Here is a 25377-nt window from a genome sequence, read left to right on the forward strand (position 1 = left end):
ATATGATACTATTTATAATTATTTTCACATATATACTTAAATATTACAAAACAAACATGTGACTATGTGAGTCAATTGGTTGAGCCACTTGTTTGAGCAAGAATCCAGACCAACTGCTTGATTGGGTTGTTCGTTGTGGTTCTGGTAACTCCTTTTACAATAAATAATCCTTATGATACAGACTGGGCAATTCATATGCCCCAAACTCCTGCAAATCTTGAGTATGGACATGAGACAGTCAATCTGAGCAGACTTCCCCTTGCACAGAAGCTATTTCCTACAGGCTCTTGCATCACAGGTCTATGGGTAAGCAGGAAGAAGAGCCATTGTGAGTTGTTTAAGAATACATTAACCCGTCCTGCCATTTACTTATCTCACTGACAATTTCTTCCTTTCCTATCAATTTCTTGTCCTTTCCCTCCTTGATCTATTTTTAGAACATTTGTTCTTTCAAGTCATCAAGTTTTAACTTTATTTAATGTCTATCACTATCTTGGTTGGGTTGGGCAAATTGTTCATCGACATCCATATTTTTTATATCACTTGAGGCTTTGTGATGTAATTTCACTAGTTGCCATCATTGGTATAGTTATCTCGAGTCATACTGGTAAATATTTCTGCTTTTAAATACAATATCCCATCATTATTGTGCAGATTAACCTCTCCTGCCTATGATATAGCCTTGTAGCCATTCAGGACAAATGGCTTAACCATTTTTTTTCTCCCTGACAAACATGAGCAGGAAGCCAAGTGTTGATGGGCAACCTATGATGATGCCTGAAAGGCTATTTTGTGAAGGAAATGGTTTTTATATATTTTATTATGGTTATCTCTACTGTTTCTTCCAACTGTTAATATATTGGTCACGTTTATCATGCCAGGCTTATTGGCTATTTTATCTTATGTAGGGGACCAAATTATGGGTACCGTGGGAGAGTAGTTCTTGCTTTTGAAGAGAACGGGTCCTCTAAAGTTGGAGTTAGATTTGACAAACAAATTCCAGAGGGTAGCGATCTTGGGGGCTTATGCGAGGAAGATCATGGATTCTTCTGTGCTGGTGATCCTCAGTTGACATTGTTTTTTTTCCTTCATTCTTCATAAGTATTATTTTTGTATTCTCTTAATTAACTGTCTTTTTATGCAGCTGATTTACTTCGCCCAGACTTCTCTGGGAGTGAAGATTTTGAAAAGCTTGCAATCAATGAATTGTTAGAGGTATGCTATTTTGTTCTTATCCTTTGCAGGTTGATACACAGTTGGCATTTGTTCTTATCCTTTGCATGTTGACATACAGTTGGCACGCATTTGGGATGCTTCTCACTGCTTGATCCCCTTTTCAGGTTGTGACAGAAGAAAGTAAAAATGGTCCTTTGATTGTTTTTCTCAAAGATGTTGAAAAATCTATATCTGGAGTTACTGATTCATATATGACTATGAAAAACAAGCTTGAGTTGATGCCGCAAGGTACTCTTATAGTTGGGTCACATTCGCAGGTTGACAATCGCAAAGAGAAGGTAATAACCTACCTTAAACAGGTTTTACCTTCAGACATTTTGTTTTAATTTTCATTCATTTTTATCTTTTATATCTTTGCAGTCACACCCTGGTGGGCTTCTTTTTACAAAATTTGGTAGTAATCAGACAGCCTTGCTTGATTTGGCTTTCCCGGTACTCTTGCAAAACTGTTGTCATTTTTGTGTTCACGAGATTGAATTTGTCTTACCATTTATATGCTTCATAGTCCATGCTTTTGATGCTATCTTCAAATTACTTCATTGATGTGGTATTGGCCATCAAGTGCTGAGCAAAGTAGTGTTTCAAAAGAGAAACTGTTTCATCTTCTTTATTCCATAGAAAAGATGATGGTTTACTTCTGATGCATCAACAAACTTAGGGAATATAAGGTCTAGGCTTACATGATTTTATTCAATCCCAGCCCTTGATCTTCTCTAGCTCCATGTATTTGCATCACTCCCATATTATTGAACCTTCTAAGCTAGGCACCTAACTACTATTGATAGAACAACTTGGCCTAAATTAAAAGATAAGGTGCCTCAACTAGCTGTCATGGACTCAAAGGTCAAAACAAGGACCTCCAGTGCCTTCAACAAATGCTTCGGTCGGTGATGCATGATTAACGACTTGGTTACTTGAAGCACACACAACCTGGATTACTTTATTATTCTTTTTTTAACCTATCAATGGTAATCATCTTACTTAAGAGCAACTGGATGCTTCTTTTGGAGGATGTAAAATGTAGTTCTTGTTGTTCTCCAGGACCAGGAGGAAGTATTGGGGCTGACTCGATGAACTGTCTTTGTCATACAATCTTGGCCTCCTTATAGTATATGGCATGGTTGGCCCTTTTCCTATGATAATTTGCTATTTTCTGGTGTCCTAGTTGTCTAATTGTTGAATTAAGCCTGCCTATATGTAACTTTCTCAGTGAACCCATTAAACCCAATTCTTATAGACAAAACATTGTTAAACTCAGATGTGTGCTCCTCAATTGTCATCTCTTTTAACATGTGGAATTTCTCCGACAATTGCCTGTCATAGTTCGAACTATTACCTTGATTTTGCCTTTAGACGTTCCCAATTGTTAATTCTGCCCTAACCTTCTTAAGATGGTTTCTCCTCTAGCCTTTTTGGTGATTGAAGTGTTGCCCCTTTTAGTATAAGTTTCACAAAGAACATTCTTCTTTCTCCCTGAAGGTTATCATTCAATGTAACTAACTGCATTCATTTCTTACTCTAAGCAGTCTTCTCTACATGTGTTCTCCTATGAAAATCTTCTTGTTAAATTTAGATTCCACCTCCTTTAATTCAATTCATTGCTTCTCAAGTTTGGTTCTACAAGACTGGTTAGTGCAGTGAAAATTAAACAAAATACACAAGCACAAGAAGACAAATCAAACTCAATGATTTAATATGGTTTGGAATCTCCCGTTCCTAGTCCATGGCCTATGAACATTCAGATGAATCATCCTTTGCAAATACCACTACTTCCATCTTCTCGGTACTCACCTTGAGGCAGAGAAACCTCTTATAATGGATGAGAGGTAAATGTAAGAAGATGGAAGCAACAAAGAAAGTAAAGCATTTAATACAAATATTCAAGACATACATGACATAGTTGCAAGGTTTAAAATCTCGATTCGTACCGAGGTTTTAGTCTCAAACTAGGACGATACAGTATTGTATTGTGCCGTGCCGATATAATTTCGGTATTTTTTAAATTTTAAATATAAACGTATATTAATTTTATTAATATTTAATTATTAAATATGTTTTATATTTTGAGACGTTGAATTTATATTTCAATATTATTTCATAAGATAATTGCCTATTAATTTTTTATAAAAATTATTTTAAAAAATAAGTAATTCTCAAAATTCAAAATTAAATTTAAAATTATAAAATTATTTGAAAACTAAAAATAATTATAAAATTATGAAAATTTTAAATTATTTTTTAATGTATTTGTAAATTTTTAATTTTTAAAATATTATTTGAAATGTTTAAGAATTATATTTTTTTTAAAATTTTAGATTATTTTAAATTTATATTTAATTTTAAAATTATTTAAAAATTTTGAAATAATTTTTAATATTTTATAACTATTATTAAAAATATTTTATTTATAAAAAATACATATTTAAAAAAAATTAATTAAACAAAAAAAATAAAAAAATCACGGTTAAAACGACCTGCGGAGGTGTCTGTGGTCCCCATAGAGGATTTTAGGAATATATAAAATTTTAAATAATTTTTTATATATTTTAATAGGAAAATTCGATTAAGATTTTAAGAAATATATTTGATTATCTATTTAAGTTAGGGGTTGATTGGATTCATTAAAAATAATAATAACTTAAGAGAAATAAGTAAAATTTATTATATATTTTTAAAATTAAAATAAATAACATATAATTAATTAGATAATTTTATTAGGGTTTAATTAAATTCCTTTGAATTATCCTTATCATTAGGAGTTGATTGAGATAATAAACCCAATATCAAATTTAATTTCCGTTTTAATTGAAAAAACTTGCGACATTGCGACCTTAGCCTCCGACCTCTTTGGATTATCCCTAAAACCCTAATCCTCTTTGGATTATCCCTATCATAGCTCGCGACCTCAGTCAGGACATTGCAACCTTAGTCAGGACATTGTGACCTCCGATGTGGTGTGGGGTCGCGCGACCACTCTGGCATTCCCACACTCCAGCCTTTTGCAGTGATCGCAGGGGTCGCGTGATGCCTTCGTGGCTGTTCCTGGGCCTGGTGTTGGGTCATGCCGATGACGGTCGACGGGAGGAACGAAATATTTTGTTCGTTTAACTAGCTTGGCTTGATATTTCAATCCCTGCCGGTAGCTTCTTTAAGTTCCCATGTGCCTATATATATTGTTTTTGTCTGAAAGTGGAGAAGATGGCTGGGAACGTGGTTCGGCGGTTAATTGGATGAAAACTCCTCGCTGTCCTACAAAACCAGGAGCGTTAGTGTCGGACCAGGAAGGGGTTTCTGACATTGGCCCTCCGACGCTTAGGTCAGTTTTCGGCTCAGTGGAGAAGAACAATAGAAATGAACATAGCTAGAGCGTGTGGAATAACAAGATATCGCATACCTCTGCCTGTGGATGGAAATCTCCTTCTATATTCACTGTAGCGCTTGTGCACTCATTTTAAAGCGTATGCACGCTTTCTAAAGTATCCTAGAAAAAGATAAGTTAAAAAGTGTGTCTGACATTTTTCCTTAAGCAAGCATACAAATATCTGACGTGATAGACTGGAAGCTTCTAAAATACGATTCGTATGCGGGACATGCTCTGTTGTGGCACAAACTTCCAAAGGATACGATGAGATATATGGGTGGGTCCCACTATTGACTGATTGGAGGCCGCTCGGCAGGGACGTCCCAACTCGGTCGTGCTGATTAGAGCTATCGACCTATCCTCAGAGGGCTACCATTTGCCCGATCGGACATGCCGTCCGATCGGCAGGGACGATGGGCCGGAAAATTTACTGTCTGTTTCTTAACCCCAGTTGCAAGTTTTCAGAGGTTGGCCGTTCGGACGGTCAAAACTTGCGACATTGCGACCTTAGCCTCCGACCTCTTTAGATTATTCCTAAAACCCAAATCCTCTTTGGATTATCCCTATCATAGCTCGCAACCTCAGTCGGGGCATCGCGACCTCATTCAGGACATTGTGGCCTCTGACGTGGTGTGGGGTCGCGCGGCCACTTTGGCAAAGCTGCACTCGAGCCTTCTGTAGTGATCGCGGGGGTCGCGTGATGCCTTCGCGATTGCCCCTGTGCCTGGTGCTGGGTCATGCCCCTGGTGTTGGGTCATGCTAATGCCAGTCGACGGGAGGAACAAGATATTTCGTTCATTTCAACCGCCTTGGCATGATATTTCAAATCCTTGCATACCAGTAGCTTCTTCAAGTTCCCATGTGCCTGTATATATTGATCATGTCCGAAAGCGGAGAAGATGACAGGCTGGGAATGTGACTCGGCGGTTGATTGGATGAAAACTCCTCGCTGTCCTGCAAAACCAGGAGCGTTAGTGCCGGATCGAGAATGGGTTCCCGGCATTGGTCCTCCGACGCTCAAGTCAGTCAATCCTCGGCTCAGAGAAGAACAGTAGAAATGAATAGTAGTTAGAGCGTGTGGAATAACAAGATATCGCATACCTCTACCTGTGGATGGAAATCCCTTTATAGTGTCTCTATAGTGCTTGTGCACGCTTCTCAAAGCGTATGCACACTTTTTAAAGCGTCTTATGAAAAGAGAAGTCAAAAAGTGTCCTTGACACTTTTCCATAAACAAGCACACAAATATCTGACGTGACAGGTTGGAAGCTTTTAAAGTACGATTTGTATGCGGGACATGCTCTGTTGTGACTCAAACTTCCAAAAGGGTATGATAATATATGTGGGTGGATCCCACTATTGATCGACTGGAGGCCGCTCGGCAAGGACGTCCCAACTCGATTGTACTGATGAGAACTATCGACTTGTCCTTAGAGGGCTACCATTTGTTCGATCGGACATGCCATCCGATCGACAGGGACGGTGGGTTGGGAAATTTTCTGTTTATTTCTTAACCCCAGTCGCAAATTTTCAGAGGTTGGCCATTCAGACTGTCACGTCTGACCGGCGTTGAAGGCCCGTTCTGCCAACTTTGCCTGATCTGTGATCTTGGACCTTTGATTGTTTTGACTTTGTCCTCCACGCCCATCTTTGGTGGAGTCCCATCATCGTATCATATATAGTCTTCACTTTTACCTGAAGTTCAACCTTTGAAAAACAACTTTTCTGTTGATCAATTGACTACTTGGTGTCCATGTCCATGACTTGGATGAGTTAGTGGTCACTCCAGTCGACTATCAGCTGCTGACTTGGACCTGGACAGGTGTTGTCAAATCTTGTCTTGCTAACAGCTTCCTGATATTTAATGTTTGTCCACTAGACTCTACTGGACTGATCATGGTTGATTGGTTGACTGGACTCTAGAGACAAACTTTTCTATTTATCCCTTAGTTGACTCCTTAGCCAGTCCACTAATAATATTAGTCGACTGAAATATTGGCAATGCATATTTCTAAGGTCGAGTTTGTCCCATTTAAGAGTTGTACCCTTCCCCATCCGTACATGTGTCACTCTCTCAACTCCCTTGGAATCTTGCCATGACTCGCTTATCATTACTCTGTTGCTCCTTATCATGGTCTTTCAAAGTCCATGCCATCCTTCTCCGAACTCCATAAACTTTTAAACCATTGAGCTAGCAACACCTTGGCCATGCCAATGCCAAATCTTCATGTGTGTATTTTCATCAAGTTCTATACGACTTCACATGCATATTATAAAGTGTGGGGAGGGGAAGAGGAAAATACCAACTAGCACATCAACAGTATCAAAGAGGAGGAAGAATGTTAGAGTTGGAGAAATTTATCATCCATATCTTATTTTATTGTGCTTTTGTCAGATCCAATCATATCAGTCCAATTCCAATTACTTCCAGTGTCAGATGTCCAAATGTCCCATGACTAGGAGCATTATTTAATTTGAGTCTTGGAAAATTATAAGTGTCTTTTCATTAAGATATTATAAGAACCAATGTTCATTTTGGTATTAGTAAGCTATAATCATAGTCAAGAAGCTTGATGCATTTTTTTAATTTTTTTCTTTCTAAATTATATTACAATTGACATTTTAATTGCCATATCCTTATAATTTGAGGTATGCAAACTAGGTAGAAGGAAATTATTAGCTTAAATTTCATTTGAGTCGATGTTAAGAAATTAAAAGATTAAAATTAATTTGAGTTGATGTTAACATAATTATGGGATAACTCAGTCTCCTCATATATGCACCTTGTCTTTCGGGGGATTAATCAATGTTTGAAATGCCGCCGAAGCCGAAATCGGCATGGGAGGCGTCCCCGTCTCGGCGGCGCCGGAGGAGGCGTCCCGCCTTTAGTGCCGAAGGCGTCGTGCGCAACGGCTTCTGCGGCGCCGGAAGCATCCGACGACGCTTTTGGCGCCGCCGGACGCCCCTCGCGGGATCGCCCGCGATCATTGCAGCGCGATCTCGTGTTCTGCTGCCACCGCGAATTTTTTTTTTTTTTCTGTTTTTAATAATTTTTTATTTTATTTAATTAATTTAAAGAATTCTCAAGGATGTGTGGAGGATGTATGATAATTCGAAGAGACTTTTATATACCCTAATTAAATTATCCTAATAAAATATATAAAAAATATATTTAAAATTAAAATAAATTAAATAAATTTTATTAATTAATATTTTGAAAAAATAATATTTTAAATTTTATTTAAAAATTTTAAAAAATATATAATAATTCTTATTTACATTCTAATATATTTTTTATTATTTTAAATTTCATTTAAATTTTTAAAAAAATTCTAAATTTTTTAAAAAAAAATTCTAATAACTTATATTTATATTTTGATTTTTTTATTTTTAAAATTTTTTTACTTGATATTTTTTACTATTAAAATATATATTATTTAATTAGTAATTAATTAAATGAATAAATAGTTAATTTATATAATTATTATTAATATAAAGTAATATCTTGTATTAATTTGTATTATTATTATTATTATTATTATTATAGATACTTCTATTTTAATTTGAATTATTAATATATCAATTCTATTTAAATAAAATTATTTTTAATTATTTTTTCTAATAATATTAAATTATTCAATAATTGAGAACTTATAATAAATCAATATACAACATTCTTATATACATAATAAACATATTTATCTTATAATTACTATAGATAAATAAAAAATACCGAAACTGTATCGGCACGGCACGATACGATACAGAAACCGGGTCGAAATTTTAAACCTTGGGATTAATAGACAAACTTTTCACCAAGTTCTTTGGGCTAAACCAGAAATGTTACTTTGTAGGGTGGTTTTTCGCATATTCTTTCTAAATATAGCCATTGTTCATACTGACCCCTCTATTAATAAGCCTGTAAATTTCTTTACCATTAATTTTGTTATTGATGTGTTTCATCATATCATGACATCTGATTGTAGCACCCTCACTTGTCATAGTTGATCAACAATTTCATTTTTATTTTTTGTTACATTTGGACATACATGCTAATGTTATCTTGTTGAGATATTTACATTTACCTCAGAGCCAATAAAAATCTAAAATAAAATAAAGTAAAATTACAGCTCAATTATCTCTGTTCCATAATCTGTCCCCCGGGAATACCCAGGATAACTTTGGGAGGCTGCACGAAAGAAGCAAGGAGATTCCTAAGACGATGAAACAGCTCTCCAGACTTTTCCCTAACAAAGTCACAATTCAACTTCCACAGGTTTGAGTTGGGGACTTATATTTGTATTTGCCCTTTTTTAAGAGTATCTTTGTTTGCATACTATAAATACTTGCAGGATGAAGCACAATTATCAGAATGGAAACAGCAGTTGGATCGTGATGTTGAAACTCTTAAAGCCAAGTCTAATGTGCTGAGTATACGATCTGTAAGTCTTATCTTTTCTGCATGAATTCAAATTGTTGATCCATGTTGCGATATTTTGGATTTTTTACCTTTTGTTTCAAGAATTTCATCATCATAAAGGCAGGCTGTTCGATGACTTGTGAGTTTGTTTGGTATTTTGTTTCAGAAGTCTTCATTGTCTCAAGTGTCTTAAAGAGATAACATTTCTCCTTGAACCTTAGATGGAAGTATTAAAGTAAAATGCTGCAGTTTTGATATCAGGAAATATTTATAACAATTCAGGTTCTAGCTTTAGCACTAAGACATCAATTTCCCTTATGTCAGTTTCATGTTCTAGCAATTAGCTTATTGCCAACCGGCAATATGCATGGTAATATTCATGGAAAATGAAATAAAATTTCCTATTGGGTGCAAAACACATATAACTTGATTATGTTGCTTAATCGTCATCACATGCCACACTCTACATCTCATTTTCAATCAGTCAGGAATCCTTTTGAAATTTAATCAGCAATTGAAAATTTAATTTGTTTACTTGATTTATTTATTTTAACTTAATTAATGAATGATAATTTCATATTATCTAATCTAAGTAGTACTTGAGCTTTTAATTTTCCAACTTGTTTAATGTTTTGTTAGTTCTATGTATTTTAATAAGAGGTCAACAATGGAAGCACTTTGACTTTCATGATTCCCATGGCAGAAAATCCTTTGGCCCATCATTTTTACACTCCATGCCTTACTAGATATTTGTCATGCTAAACAAAAGATGATGTGATATTCATGGTATTATATAAATAATGTGCTTTAGAAAAAAAGGTCAATCTGTTACCTTAACAGCTCTTGTAGGTGGCGGCCCTACAGATATGGAGAGAGATAGATGCAGGTATATAGGCGTTAGGCGTATGGTGGGGTAAATCTCAGGTCGTCAGTTATTGAGAATCGACCCTTGACCATTATGTTAGAGATGCCATGTGCCCACAGTCTGCGCTAGGGGCAATAATGTGCTTTAGAAGATCTATTCTTTATTGTATGTCTTTGATATATATGCCCCCCAATGTAATGCATATTGATTCAACCAACAACACGAGACTAGTTTTAACACTCCTCAAGTTTGTGGATAGAGACATTGACATGCAGTGAGACATTGACATGCACTGTTGCTCAATTTCTGGATGGGGGAGAGGAAGGCGCTGGACCCAGTGTAACTGTGCAGAAAGGTTGGCCACTGGATTTGGTGGAAGGATATGTGAGGTTTTGCCTTTTTTCCCCTGGCAAGCTGGTGACATCAGCATCTTGTCTTCACTTGGTCAAGTGAGGCCTCTGCATATGTAGCAGAGAGCACACAGTATATTGGCCTTCTCCAGAGCAGACTGCACGTAGAGGTTGGTGTGGGGTGTCACTAAAAGTTACTAGAGGGGAGGAATTAGCAGGAGTTGGAGTTGGATGGCTGGGGCTGACATTGATATACTAGTGGGGATGTTGGAGTTGGGATCTATAGGAGACCTTGTTAGGTAGAGAAAGAAGACAAGTAGCAGGAGGAAAAAGAGTACATAAAACCTGAAGGACGGGAGGAAGCAATTTGTTATGTCATATTCAAGGCCTCTCCATTATGTTCAACTAATATATTTATTCTAGCATATGTAATATGCAATTGCTGTTATTTGATGCGCCCTTGGTTGCTTTTAATCCCTTCTCTTTCTTTGATGAAGGTCTGGTTAATTATCATAGATGCCTGCGATTTTGTTATTTTCTTCTCATTCTTCACATTAGTAAAATTTTTTTGATTAGATGTGCTACCATCTTATGGTTTCCGTCTTTTGTGTTTATACAGTTCTTGAATCGGTGTGGCTTAGATTGCAATGATATTGAAGCTGTGTCAATAAAGGATCAGACACTTACAAATGAAAGTGAGTTGCTTTCAATGGTCTATCTGTATTATCATTACTATCGTTACCAATGCTTTTAAAAGAAAATATATAAATATTTTTGGGCAGATGTGGATAAGTTAGTTGGTTTTGCTCTTAGTCATCATGTCGAGAATAGTAGAATTGAAGCCTTGCCAAAGGACACAAAGCTCGTTCTCTCCGGTGAAAGGTTATTATACATTTGAATTGTGATGTAGTGAAGCATGGAGTCTATATAAAGCTCCCTCTAACCTGCTTAAATTGTTACAAATGACTGGCAGCCTTATGAATGGGTTGAGTATGCTGCAGAGCTTTCAAAATGATAACAAGAGCTCGAAGAAATCACTTAAGGTATTTCCCTTGTTTATTTTTTTTGTAATCTGAATGATACCGCTGCGTTCTCCAGTGCAATGTCTTTTGGTGTATACTTACGAATTTCCTTCATTGTACCACTTCAATGTCATTATTTAATTACCAATTTGCTTTGTTACAGGATGTGGTTACTGAGAATGAATTTGAGAAAAGACTACTTGCTGATGTTATTCCGCCTAATGATATTGGAGTTACATTTGATGACATTGGAGCATTGGAGAATGTTAAAGAAACACTGAAGGAGTTGGTGATGCTTCCTCTACAGAGGCCAGAACTATTTTGCAAAGGACAATTAACAAAGGTACTTCTTTTATTGATTTTCCTCCTAATTGTTGTTCAGTTTGAATTCTCTAATTTTGGATACCAAAATAAACTTGTTGTAACATATAAATTCCTACTAGTCTACTCAATCATAGTAATTTGTCAAATATATTAGTCTTGCACTCATTCCAAATAAATTTGTGCCTCCTAATATGATTGTTTGATATTACTTATGCCTTCATCATACAAATTGTCAAAATACGTTAAGTGTATTCTGCATAGTATAATTATCCTTAATGACTTTTTGGTTAGTCTTTTCCCAGACAAAGTTGCTGACTCTCCGTGGCCTACAAAATTCCTAGTTGTAAAATGTTAGATTTGCAAACCGCATCAGCCATTGAAGTTCAGTTTGTACTGTCACCTAATTTTTCATAATCAGTTGTCAACTAATCATCTTGCTTAACTTGACACAGCTTATATCAGAAAGTGCCTTTTAAACATTCTTTCAAGTGGAATGAGAATCTAAAGAAGTGAAGGAAGAATAACTAATTGACAATGACGTGTGACGAGAAAGAGGATGTGAAGCAGTGCATTTGCAGTTACTTTTCTAAATAATAACATGGAGTTCCAAATTAGAAACTGGATTTGGGATTGTGGACAATGTCAGGAGGGTAGTAGAATATCGAGGAGCAACTATAACATTCTCAGTTCTTATTCTTTTGTTATAATCCTGTTGTGGTTGGGGCGTTCATGCTAGTTCTTTGAGAGGAGATATTGAGCATATAATTCTGCATGAAGAAGTTCCTCCACGATAGATTTAGAAGATGTGTAGTTTAGATAAATGGAAGGGACTCAAAGAAGATTACCGTTGCATAAATAAAGTACATAATTAGGAGAGTAGCAAGGATAACCCTTTCTGTGTATGAGAATGCCCAGGAAGGCACAGTTAAGTTATTAAGGAACAATTTGCCTTTACTTGGAGATTAAAGACGAACAAAACAAATTTAAAGTAGCTAGCTGAGATGATGCATTCTCTCTAATTTGGAGCCAGAGGAAGTGAATGTAGTCGGTAGCAATTTGTGAAAATGGAACTAAAACTGGATTCCTTACCTGTTGGCAGCCCATCCTATGGAGGTGGTTCAGATTAAGCTACATGAGCAATATACGAGGATGACTAAGTGGGTATCTGTTAGCCCCCTAACTTGATGGCTGGATGGGACGAGAGCATTGGGCGGTGCTCCTTTGATCCAACCTATTGAGCATATTCGCGGGTCGCGCGACATGCTAAGCAGCGAAGTATTTGGGCAACACGGGGCTGTCCAAGCCCAAGTTTTGTAGGAGGCAGACTTGGCATATCAGCGGGCCTGGCATATGCGCAAGACATGTCAAGCAGCGGACTGCATTGTCCAAGCCCTAGTCTACGAGAGGCAGACTTGCCAAACAAGCGGGTGTGGCATGTGCACAAAACATGCCAAGAAACGACGCAACGGTGTGGGGCACTGGCCATGGACTAAGTTGTGCAGGAAGCAAACTTGGCATACATTCGAGCTGGGCATGCGTGCAAGGCATGCTAAGCAGCGCTGAGGATTCTGACAGCATGCGAGGTGCTATCCAAAGACCAAGTTATGCAGAGGCATACTTGGCAATCATCCGAGTTGGCATGGGCGCAAGCCATGCCAAGGAGTGACAAGTATCCGACGGTGCACGAGCCACTGTCCAAGCCCAAGTCTACAAGAGGCAGACCTGGCAAACATCCACCCTATTGTGCAGGTGCGCAGGGCGTGCCATAGGCAAAGCGACGGATGCGACAACACGCGGGTTGATGTCCAAAGCCTAAGTTATGCACGGGCAAGACTTGGCATTCATCCAGACATCGCATGTGCGCAAGACATGCCAAGCAGTGGATTCAGGCAGTGCGTAGGCACTACCCAAGCCCAAGTCATACAGGAGGCAGATTTGTCAATATTCTGAGCATGACATGTGCGCAAGACATGCCAACCAGCGGGAAGGATTCTGAGAGTGTGTGGGCCATCTAACAGTGGCAGTGCGCAAGGCATGCCAAGTAGCGGATACGACAGTGCGTGGGGCGCTGCCCAAGCCCAAGTCATGTTGGAAGCAGATTTGGCAATCTCCCGAGTAGGGCTTGTGCGCAACGCATGCCAAACAGTGGAGAATTGTGATAGTACATGGGTTATTGTCCAAAGCACTAGACATGCAAGGACAAACTTGGTGATCATGCAAGTAGGGCATGCGTGCAGGTAGGGGTGTAATCGAGCCGAACCGAGCCGAACTCTTGAATGTTTGAGCTTGGCTCGTTTATAATCGAGCCGAGCTCGAGCTTTATTTAACGAATATATTCATGGCTCACGAGCTTATTCGAGCTTTTATCAAGCCTAAACAAGCTTAATAAATATAAATCATAAATTTAAATATTCATTAAAAACTAAATTATATATTTAGAGAAAATTATAATATTATTATTAAAATTTATAATTTTATTCTAATAAATAAATTTAATATATTTGTCTATATTTTTCATAAGTAGAGTGTAAAATCTATAACTTCAATATCAAAACTATTATTTTTTTTATTTAAAAGTTGCATAATGAGCTTAACGAACATGCTCACGAGCTAACGAGCCGAATATTGCGAAGTTTGAGCTTGGTTTGTTTATCTTAACGAGCCTCATTAAACGAGCTCAAACGAGCTTTTATCGAATCGAGCTTCGAATAGCTTGCGAACGGCTTGGTTCATTTACACCCCTACGAGCAGGGCATGCCAAGAAGCAATAAATGTGTAGCAGCGTGCAGGGCTATCTAACCACAAGTCATGTAGGGGCAAGACTCGGATTGTGACGAACAAGTGCAAGGATTGGACGTGCTGGTTCCAAGCATTTAGCCAAGTGGGCTTGCAGGAAAAGCCATGGCATGCGGCGGGTGCATTCAATACGGATGGAGCAGCAGGGGCTAGCTCATGGTGCAGAACTTGTGCCATGCACAAGGCGTGCATATAAAACTTTGGTGCGGTGCCAAAGCAATGGAGCCATGGGCCAAGCACTAGGCGTGCATACAGACTTTGGCACGGAGCCATATAAGCGGAACCATGGACTAAACATCAGGCGTGACTTTGGTGCGGTGCCAAATAAGCAAAATCGTGGTCAAGTGCAAGGGGTGCAAATTGACACTTGGCATGAGCCCAAGAACCATGGGCCGAAGCACAAGCGGTGCATGCTGACACTTGACATGAGTCAATGCAGCATGATGATGGGGCAAAGCACAAGGTGTGCAGGCTGCCACTTGGCATGGTGCCAATACAACCAAGATATGTGGACAAGATGGTTTTGTAGAAGTTGAGTCGGTTTTGTACATGTGGCAATGGTGGTTGGGGCAACTACCATGTAACTTCCATTGTAACTGCTTACCTATGCATGATAAATAGGCAAGGTGGGTCATTGGCAATGTGAGGCAAATCGAGGGTAAGATTGTAGGCAAAGTTCAAGGGGATTTGTCTAGGCGAATCTTGAAAGAATTGTGAGGAAATCATGAGAGATTTGTATAGGCGGATGATGAGCGATTTGTGATCAATTTTGTATTGTTCCACTTGTATTCCTTTGTTATCGGGAATAATAAAGGTTGGGAGTTTTCCTATACATGTTGGTTTTGCTTGCTTGCTTGTGTCTTTTGTTGTGCCTTTGCATTGAGCATTATTTGTACCTCGGTGGAGTATTTGTTGGAAGGCTAAGTCAAGTGTGGGACTTGATTCTTGCACAGAATATTTGAAGGCAGAAATTTACCCATGTGATTTAATTGTCCTAGCTTTCCACAGTAAACACTATCTAGAGCTACCCTTTTTTCAACCTTACCTCCACACTACTTTTTATCGTCTCCGTAACATTTATTGGACTATGCTTGAACAACAAAAATCGAATGTTCCAACATATTCTTAGTGTTGGTGCTGGTGCGGCCGAGAAGAGGGGGTGAATTGCTTGCAAAATAAAAATAACCTCTTTCTCGATCTTTCAACTTGGTTAGATAACACTATTAATTTAAGCAAAAATGAAGTGCTTAAAAATGAACTACTAAAGAAAGAAAGTAAGAAGGTTGTATTTAATTGTGGCAGAGAAGGTTGTATTTAAGGTTACAACCTAGGTGGTTGTTAATCCAATTCATTGAAAAGCTCTACTAGAAATACTCCTTCGTTAAACGTTAGCAGCTCAAGAAAAAGACTAGGAAAGATTACAAGAGTTGTTCAAGTTTTGTTCTAATTTCTTGCTTCAGGGGTCTTTTTATAGCTCCTGGAAAATGTTATCTGAAGCTTGAAGGCGCCTTCAAGGTGGTCCAAGGTGCCTTTAACAAGACAAGTTTTATCGTTGAAGATAAAACTTTATCTTCAGCTAATGGTCATCTGAAGGCGCCTTCAATAGGCTGGAAGGCGCCTCCCAAGCCATTGAAGGTGCCTTCCATGAAGCAGATCAACTCCTTAGTTGATCTTCTTCGCTTGAGTGATGCTTCGGTTAACCGGAGTTGAGTTCACCCTAACTCAACTTCGACCTTCTCCTTGAGCATGTTTCCTCCCCGGTTTCTTGTCCCTCGAATATTGCGCACGGCCTTGTCGTCTTCTGGTGTACTCTTTTGCAGCTTCTGGTCTCTCAGATGCACTGAGCCCATTGGCTCCTTTCCCGTGCCATCCTTCTCGTTTGCTGCGTCTTCCGCTCGACTTCTTGTGCTCCTAAATTCTTGCACAATTAGACACAAGACATCAAACACAAACAAGATCTAACTTAACTTGGTTGACCATATCAAAACTACCATAGAGTACTTACACTTAAAAATTGAAGGAGAGTTGTTAGAGGCATAGAAAACAAGGGACTGAATGTGCGTCCAAGAATCTGAGTTTTCAATGGTTTGAGTTCAAGGCTCATAATGTAAATGAGTATAATTTCAAGGACCTTATCAATCTAATCTTCATAACTCAAGCATTATATTGGCACTTAGTAGCCAATATGAAGTTATTGTTGGAACCAATAGCAAGTTCTGAAATCGACCAATTTGGTAGTTATCTCTTTTAGATTGATAAAGCTAAAGAGATTTTTGATCACCTTGTAAGAACGAGAGTTATCACCAGTAAACAGATTTTGTGTTTGCAACTATGCTGGGTAGCAATAAAAAAAACCATTGGAAGATGCTCATAATGCTATGGTAAATTCCTTGCTTAAGGAAGGTCGATTATTGAACACATTTTGTAGAATCGTGATCCTACGTAGAATCGATTTGGGTCAAAATCGAATCGGCCGAGATTAGATTGTTGAATCGTACGATCCTACCAAAAACCTTTAAATTTCATGATACATAATTAATAATTAGAAAAAATATTCAAAAAATCATTTACCTATAAATAGATTAATAATTTTGCATGTATATATATGCAATATTGTAAATTTAAATTAACTAGTAATTTAACTACCATTCTCACATAATAGTACTTAATAATATTTATATTTTCATATCATAAAATGAAATAATATAAAATGTCTATTAACATAATAATAATAATAATAATAATAATAATAATAATAATAATAATAATAATGTTCCTTTGGTTTATAAGATGATTGAATTCTTTGAATCGAACACGAACGTCGGAAATATTCTAAGGACCCCTTGATTTCGTAGAATATCAGACAATAGACTTTCAAAAATTTGTCATTTTGGAGAAAGGAAACGATGATAAAAAACTAACTCAACTAAATAGATTTTTAAAGAGTCTCAAAATCCTAATCCTAATTTTTGCAAAGATAAAAAAATAATAATAAAAAAGATAAATGTTCCGGGTCTCTGAAAAGATTTCAAACGATTTTTTTTTGTTTGTAACTGAGCGGTTAACGGTAAACCTAGAAATTAACTATAGTATAGGTCCTGTGGTTCAACCTGAGTCAAAGTTATGACCTCTCAAAGGTTCCACCAATCCTGTTATGATCCTACCGATCGTGTTTGATCCTGCTCTGATTCTATTGAAAAATTGATTTTGCACGGTCTTGGATCAATTTATGCTTCCAGATATAAGATAGTGCGATCCTACGATCTAAGATCGTGATTTTACAAACTATGATTAAACATCACAGCTTTCCTATGCAACTTTGGCTTAGGAATTGGCAACTCCTGTGGTCAAATGCTCTAATTACCTATGTCGACTGTTGTAACCTAGGATGTATAGTTATCCCTGTTAAATTTGTCGATGGTAGATTGGTAATAGAAGCAGGAAGACAGAGATAGTGAAGTAGTTGAAGATTACTTTTGGAAGATTCCATGACTGCAGAAAATTTCTAGAAATCTCGAAGAAAAACCAGACGAACTTAAAGTTACTGCTATGGATAAACTAGAAAATGGGTTATAAAGGGTGGGTTTATTCCAAATCAACCTAGGGAATTCGAACTTGACCAATTTATTTGCTGGTAATACCCATCTATGAATCAATTCATTTAACTCAAACCCAATGTCATAAATTTGTTGGTGGCATCGTCTTGTGTAAATTGGTCCTGCCATCTTTTGTCACTTGTAGTTGGAGTAAACACTTTGATTGATGATGATGGTGCTTATTTCAGATTGGTTCACTAGGATTAGGCCCAAACTGAATTGAATTAAATCTTTAATACTTATTAAATCAAATCCAAATTTAGTTTGAATTAATTTTTTAACTGAAACTCAATTAAATTTGTGTTATTTCTAACTAAGCCTTTTAAACTTAGGAAACCAATTCAACCCAAATCAAACAAACCATTGTGTAAGGTCGAGTGAACAGATTGAATGTTGGAATCTCGTCATTTAAGGGGGTGAGGTAACTTTTATTTGAGTGAGGTTAACATCTTTTGTTTGAATTGATAGTGACTGAGAGAACGAGATAACATCTTGCTAAAGAGAATCATCCAGTTTACAAGATCTGCTTTGCCTTTCCTGCTAAGATTCATCTTCTTGCTACTTGTTGCTCAAGCCTGGCACTTGCTATTCACTTGCCTCTATTGCCAAGACTCGATACTTGCCCTTTGCTAAGTTCTTCTCACATTTTCTCTTATGGACTTCACCACATTTGTTGAAGAATGAAAAGTTGCTAGATCAATTCATGTTCTTTTTCTAGCTGCTTTCATCTGATTTTATTGCCTGCGCAAGGAAATTTACCCTATATCCAGCCAATTTCTTTGGCCATTTTAGTCCTGTTCTTAGATTCTCGTCTCTCTTAGATTCCTTATTTCTTGAGAAAGTGGTGGATTGGCTTTGCTAATAGTGATCCGACATTCATTTTACCCAAATTAGCCCCACCCCCATATTTCTTCCAAATTAAAAGAAATATTATTGTAATAGGTCCTGTTCCTGGTCAGAAATATAGTGAAATCATCTTTCCCATTCTTGCCCCCGACCTTGCTACAATGAAAGATGTTTACTTCTTAAAATATTCCATATATGTAGGTGGGAACAAAGGAAGAGGTCAGATTTATCTAATGGTAGCAAAAGTAACAATACAATCTATAATGCTACATCAACAGGTGTAGTAAGTATAATAGTACGTAAAGAAAACGGTGGATATGAAATAGCCGTTGTTGATCCATCGGATGGACATCAAGTAGTTGATATTGTACCTTCAGGACCAGAACTTCTTGTTTCAGAGGGTGAATCCATCAAGCTTGATCAACCATTAACAAGCAATCCCAATGTGGGAGGCTTTGGTTAGGGAGATGCAGAAGTAGTGCTCCAAGACCCATTAAAGGCACATGTGAGTTAGACATCTGATCATCAGTTCAAATTAGCATTCCTAAGCTTTCTCTAGACTATTCTTTGTCTTGGTCTAGAATGGACTACAATATAGAGTTACCTTATTCATGGTGGCAAAAGGCGAATACGCTCTCCCCCAGTGCCCCCGCCAACCCGTCCCAGGGCTAACACGGAGGAGGTAAATTACGGCCGGCTGTTAGCCTTTGGAACAGTGACTAGCACACAAGGGAGACATTTACCTTGACTTTGCCGAAGAGTTACCTTATTCAGGTTATATGCAAGGTAGTGTGATATTGTTAGCCATAGTTGGTGTAATTTCTGTGAATTGCTCAACCATCTCAAACATTTCCACTATCAAATCTGGTGTAATTACCTTTTTCTTTGTTGTATAGGTGATAGTGTGTAAAGTAAACTTCCAGTAATACCTTTAATGCATTATTGTTGCGTTTGACGCCTGTGTACCTGCATGTATCTCTCTCCATATCCGTGAGGCCGGCACTAGGGGGGCCGTTAATGTAGCAGATCTACATTTTAATGCATTATTGTTTTTTTTACAGTTGTACTCAGTTAAAGAAACTTCAACTACTTTTAAGTATTTTTTTTTTCAGTTTTATTTGGCTTGCTACTATAAATTAAATATTGATTGTTACACTTTAACGTGCAAGTTTTCAGTTTGTATGCATTAAATGAAGTTATGACTAAATTGTGCCTTTTGTGTTAGGATCCCTAGAAATTAAAATGTTTAACTTTCTTTTCTTATTTTCCAGCCATGCAAAGGAATTCTTCTTTTTGGACCCCCCGGCACAGGGAAAACCATGCTTGCTAAAGCTGTTGCTACAGAAGCAGGTGCAAATTTTATCAACATATCGATGTCAAGCATCACATCCAAGGTATTTTGCCTTGTGCACTGTCTTATAAAAATGGGCTGCTATATTAAGTGGTTTATGCTGGTATTTTATGTGATACAAGGTTAGAAAGCTGTTTGCAATCTTCATGTCAGTTGAATTTTGGATAATATAAAAATTATGTTCTGGTACTTAATTTAAAAAATAAGTGAAAATGAAAAAAAAATACTATAGAAATTAATGTATCAATTTGGTTTCGTGTCAACCATGGATTCTATTTATTTAACCATGTATTATATTTATTTAATAAAATTGGAGAAACATTGAAGAAAGAAATCATCTTTTTTGTTGATTTAGAAAAGCTTACAACAGAACCCCTAGAAAGTGGTGGTGTATTTTAGAGAAGAAACAAATATCTAATAGTTATATCACCACTTTCTAGGGGTTCTATGAACTGTGGTAGTTAAGTTTACATCAAAGTCAGTTCTAAATTTATATCTTTCTACAGTTTTGCTAAATAATTTTATCAGTTAGATTCAAAACAAATTTTGTATTTGTTATTTGTAGAGGATAATGTGTTAATTGATAGTGTAAATAAAATAAATTTGAGAATTTGGAGAGAAGCTTTATAATGTATAGGTTTTAAGTAGAACTAAATTTGAATATATAAAAATATAATTTCAATAACAAGAAAAGAAGTTAGCTAGCAGTCAAGATGAATGACCAAGAAATTTCAGTAAGAGTTTTTAGTTATTTTTGGATCTATTATTCAAAATGTAGGAGTTATTGTTGAAAATATTAATAATGGGATAATAGCAGATATGTGAGTGATCGATGGCTGTGGAGTTACTAGAAATGAAGATTCAAAACACCATATACATGTTGAAAGACAGCCAATTGATTCTATATCTTAAAATAGAGTTCAAGTGGTCCATCTGGCAAACCCCAAAAAGTTGGCACTTGTAGGGCTCATTAATGTGGATCTTGTTAGCTGTAACAGGGATGTGCAGATTGGAACTTTGTGATTTTTGCATTGATTGTGCTTTAAATGGTAAAGTCTATTTCCTTTCTAAATTTAATTTTACACCATTTGTAACAGTGGTTTGGTGAGGGTGAAAAGTACGTAAAAGCAGTGTTCACATTAGCCAGTAAGATTGCCCCGAGTGTGATCTTTGTTGATGAGGTAAGCTTATTGTTTAGTTTTATTGTAAATGATATTAGTATCCAATCGACTTCTGTTTTGTTCATTTCTGTGTTTCGAAGGATGATTGTGTTATTTCCATTTTATAGGTTGACAGTATGTTGGGCAGGAGAGAAAATCCTGGGGAGCATGAAGCAATGCGCAAAATGAAAAATGAATTCATGGTTAATTGGGATGGCTTGCGAACCAAAGATAAAGAACGTGTTTTAGTTCTCGCTGCCACAAACAGACCATTTGATCTTGATGAGGCTGTTATAAGGAGACTTCCTCGAAGGTAAATTTTGGGTATTGTATAATTTAATTGTTAATAAAAAGATTGATGTGTAGAAATGTTTTGTAATGCAGATTAATGGTAAATTTACCAGATGCATCAAACAGAGAGAAGATTCTGAGAGTAATATTGTCAAAAGAAGAGTTATCACAAGATGTTGATCTTGACATTCTTGCAAATATGACTGATGGGTACTCAGGAAGTGACCTGAAGGTTAGCTTTACTAGAAGTGTGGTTTCATCTTGTTTGAGTTATATTCCCGGGTGATTAAGGGATTTAATATCTTATTGTTCTTCAGAATCTCTGTGTAACTGCTGCACATTGCCCCATCAGAGAGATTTTGGAGAAAGAAAAGAAGGTTAGTGTTTCTCATCACTACTTTGAGTATTTCAGAAACTCAATTGGGAGTTTTAGACTGTTAAGATGCAGCACGTGTAAAACTATAATACTGCAGAGATAAGAATGCTTAAGATGGAGGCGTGAATTACAGAAATGCTAAAAAAATACTAACATCCATGAGCGCAATTAGGTGTAGATCCAATTAACATTCGAGGAAGATCAAAGAATATTCTAGTTGTTACAATAAAAAACATAACTTAATTCATTTATATATTATTAGCGATATAAGCTCAATGCAATAAGATATATGGTTGATGCCAGATAATGGAGGTAGACATTTGGATTACATTCATTAGATGCCCTTCACAGCCCGTTCTCAGGTTATGTGAAGAGAGGTAAATCATGGGATCAGCTTATAGCCGATTGCCAAGAGGCTAGGGGGTGGGAGGAGTTATTTTTCCGAGGGCATGCACCTGCCAGGAAATCCCTGCCCCATTGTAGTAAATCTGCCACACTCTAGCCAACTGGGCTTCCCATGGGGATATAATTGTGGTAAACATGGTACTACTAAAGATTGTTAAGCCATAGTTCCAGACTGCTGAAACAACGAAGAGGAATACAGAGTTGATTTGGTTGACTTCTAGTAGATTACCCAGCAAAAAGAGTTGATTTGGTTGACTTCTAAAGATTTGGTTGACTTCTAGTGCATACTCAGGGTAAATGGCCTCCTACTTTTACGACAGCTATGGGTCAGCCCTATATATGCAGTACTAATGTCACCAAAATTTGTCATCTCTTCACATCCATGACTGAATATTAATGTAGATGTTTAATTATTCACACGTGGACATGATTTGTTTATACCAACACATTTGAGATGCAAGCTTAAACGTATGACACTTTTGATTGGCACTGAACCTGAATACCTAAATGGCAGAGCAACTTGTTTCTACCACATAAGGTCATTTTTCTTAATAATAAGTTATGTGTTTCCCAATAGCACAACTCTAGTAGGTTTCCCAATATAACCTTGTGAGAACCAACGCTGCTAGGTTTGATGCACGATGTTCTGTGGGTTATGCTCCCTTTTTTGTTGTTATGGTGTTTAAAACTCGCAATTGCACACCATTGTTCCTTTTGTTATGGGATCTGTTGACTATCTGTCTTGAAACTTACAGGAAACGATTTCAGCAATTGCAGAAGGTAGATCTCTACCTATTCCATATGGAAGTGGAGATATTCGTCCCTTGAACCTTGAAGACTTCAAATACGCACATGATCAGGTAATGTAGCAACATGGTACATACACATTACTACAATTAAAATGTAACTCATACTGGCTATGCCCTATGCTAAACGTGCCTGTAACATCTTTGAAAGTACCATAATTTCCCTCCTGAGAGCATTTGCAGCTCGAGGCCTGGATCCATTGTATGCAATCATATTTGACGCGCATTCAGTTTTTTTCCTTCCCTGAAAGCTAAAATTTTCCTTAAATAGCTTTTTAGCTTGTCCCGGTAAATTTGCAAAATGCTGATTTGCAAATGTGAATAATTATTAGTGAATTTTGAACTTGCAGGTGTGTGCAAGTGTGTCATCCGAATCTACAAATATGAATGAGCTTCTTCAGTGGAATGAGCTCTATGGTGAAGGAGGGTCAAGAAAGAAGAATTCATTAAGCTACTTTATGTAGGAGACCTCCATTTTGTGTATATCCCTTCTGAAATCCCTTTCACCAAGCTAGCTAATCTGCCGATCAAAGTAGTGGCTTCTCTTGTCAATCTTGTATCTATTTTTCATAGCTGTTATTTATCAACTGTTAATTTTTATCAAACGCAACTCAATGTTTATCGAGGTGGTATAATCCATAGTTTTTTTTCCCGTTACCTGTAATTTTGGACCTCAACATGGTTGAAGGCTTATTTATCTGTACATGATCATGGTTAAAAAAAAATAAAGGGCCTAACTATAGGGTTGGGTTCTTGTTTAATCGAGCGGCTGGTGTGTTTGACATTTGGACATTATTTTAGCATAAGGACTGCTTGTGTAATACACCTGATCGTTCTTTACCTGACAAACACTTGGACAATATTTTTGCGTAAGTATTGCTTGTGTAATTCACCCGATCGTTCGTTACCTGGCAACTGCCTTGCTCGAAGTTGTTGGAACTAACCTAAAGGGAAACAATAATAGAATTCTCAAATTTGATGTTTTTAGAATTGTCTTAATACTTTTCAAGTCTTTGTGCATCATGGAGGAAGTGGACGCAGTGCAGACGAACAGCTCCACGGTGATGTTCGGGGAAGGAAGGCGATGTTATTATTCCCTGTCGTCGTCATTGTGGCTGACGACTGTGCTCACTGTTCTTCCAAAGGTTATGTGTGTTTCAATCAACGGAAGAAGCATAGAGCTTGGCAAGGGCAGAGGGAAGTATTAATCCGGGCCCAATTTTTTTAGTATTATTATATTTTTTAAAATGTTATTTTGTTTTTGAGGGTTTTTAATTAATTCTAAATTATGGATGATTGATCACAATGAATAAGTATTAATTCAGATAAATTATAATTTCTGACTATGACATTAAAATTGTTAGAGTGTATACTAAAAACCTAACTTTTGGTATAAATATTTATCTAGAAATAAGAATCACATTGATCAAATGTCTACATTTATGATAAATGTAGTTGTTCAATTAATTTATATTGTAGATAACATGGTGTGTGGTGTCACACACAGAGGATCATGTTATCAATATCTTATAAATTATAAACAGTAGCTCACGACCATAATGGAAAGGAACAAACCATTGGAAGGTCGTAGTGTAATTAGGTATCAGTTTATCTTGACTGTATAATTACACTAGTACACTCAGAGTGTATTGAGTAGGACCATTTGAGGTCGTTTCTTTTATACTAACTTTATAAAGAAACAAATACCTCGGTTATTATGGAAGTGTGTGCTCTTAATCCTAATATAATAACAAGCACATATATTTGATATTTATTTCTTTAATTTATCAATGGGTGAGATTTAGTTCGATAAATCAATAAGCCCGATAAGTTGGGAAATGGTATCACTTATAGTGTGTGTTGTTGATTATAAAAGGAAACTGTGTCCTAGAGATACTAGGTTGATAATGTCCTCAAGAGGAGCTCATAAGGATTGTCATGTTAAACCTTGCAGGTGGACTTAGTCCGACATGATAATAAGGTTGAGTGGTACTACTCTTGGACTAAGATATTAATTAAATGAGTTGTCAGTAACTCACTTAATTAGTGGACATTCGATATCTTAAACACAGGGAGACTAACACACTCATAATAAGAAGGAGCCCAAAAATGTAATTTGGGATTGGTGCGGTAGTTCAATAATAGTTCTCTAGTGGAATGAATTATTATTGA

The 25377-nt window shown here is 36.8% G+C and overlaps 1 protein-coding gene across 2 annotated transcripts in view; it reads left to right on the forward strand.

The window, feature by feature from the left end:
• The window catches only part of LOC122002771, a 43054-nt gene extending 19084 nt beyond the window's left edge, over positions 1 to 23970 (forward strand). For both annotated transcript variants that reach the window (XM_042558081.1, XM_042558082.1), the window contains 17 exons: positions 909 to 1057; positions 1145 to 1215; positions 1341 to 1514; positions 1597 to 1668; positions 8772 to 8873; positions 8950 to 9039; positions 10852 to 10927; positions 11015 to 11114; positions 11206 to 11275; positions 11418 to 11597; positions 20088 to 20210; positions 21265 to 21348; positions 21456 to 21640; positions 21712 to 21850; positions 21936 to 21995; positions 23155 to 23259; positions 23556 to 23970. In XM_042558081.1, the coding sequence (XP_042414015.1) occupies positions 909 to 1057; positions 1145 to 1215; positions 1341 to 1514; positions 1597 to 1668; positions 8772 to 8873; positions 8950 to 9039; positions 10852 to 10927; positions 11015 to 11114; positions 11206 to 11275; positions 11418 to 11597; positions 20088 to 20210; positions 21265 to 21348; positions 21456 to 21640; positions 21712 to 21850; positions 21936 to 21995; positions 23155 to 23259; positions 23556 to 23669 (1894 nt within the window). In that variant the 3' untranslated portion in view covers positions 23670 to 23970. The remainder of the gene's footprint in view (positions 1 to 908; positions 1058 to 1144; positions 1216 to 1340; positions 1515 to 1596; positions 1669 to 8771; positions 8874 to 8949; positions 9040 to 10851; positions 10928 to 11014; positions 11115 to 11205; positions 11276 to 11417; positions 11598 to 20087; positions 20211 to 21264; positions 21349 to 21455; positions 21641 to 21711; positions 21851 to 21935; positions 21996 to 23154; positions 23260 to 23555) is intronic.
• The last annotated feature ends 1407 nt before the right edge of the window (positions 23971 to 25377 follow it).

The sequence above is a fragment of the Zingiber officinale genome, chromosome 7A (assembly GCF_018446385.1).
Source record: "Zingiber officinale cultivar Zhangliang chromosome 7A, Zo_v1.1, whole genome shotgun sequence".
NCBI lineage: Eukaryota > Viridiplantae > Streptophyta > Magnoliopsida > Zingiberales > Zingiberaceae > Zingiber > Zingiber officinale.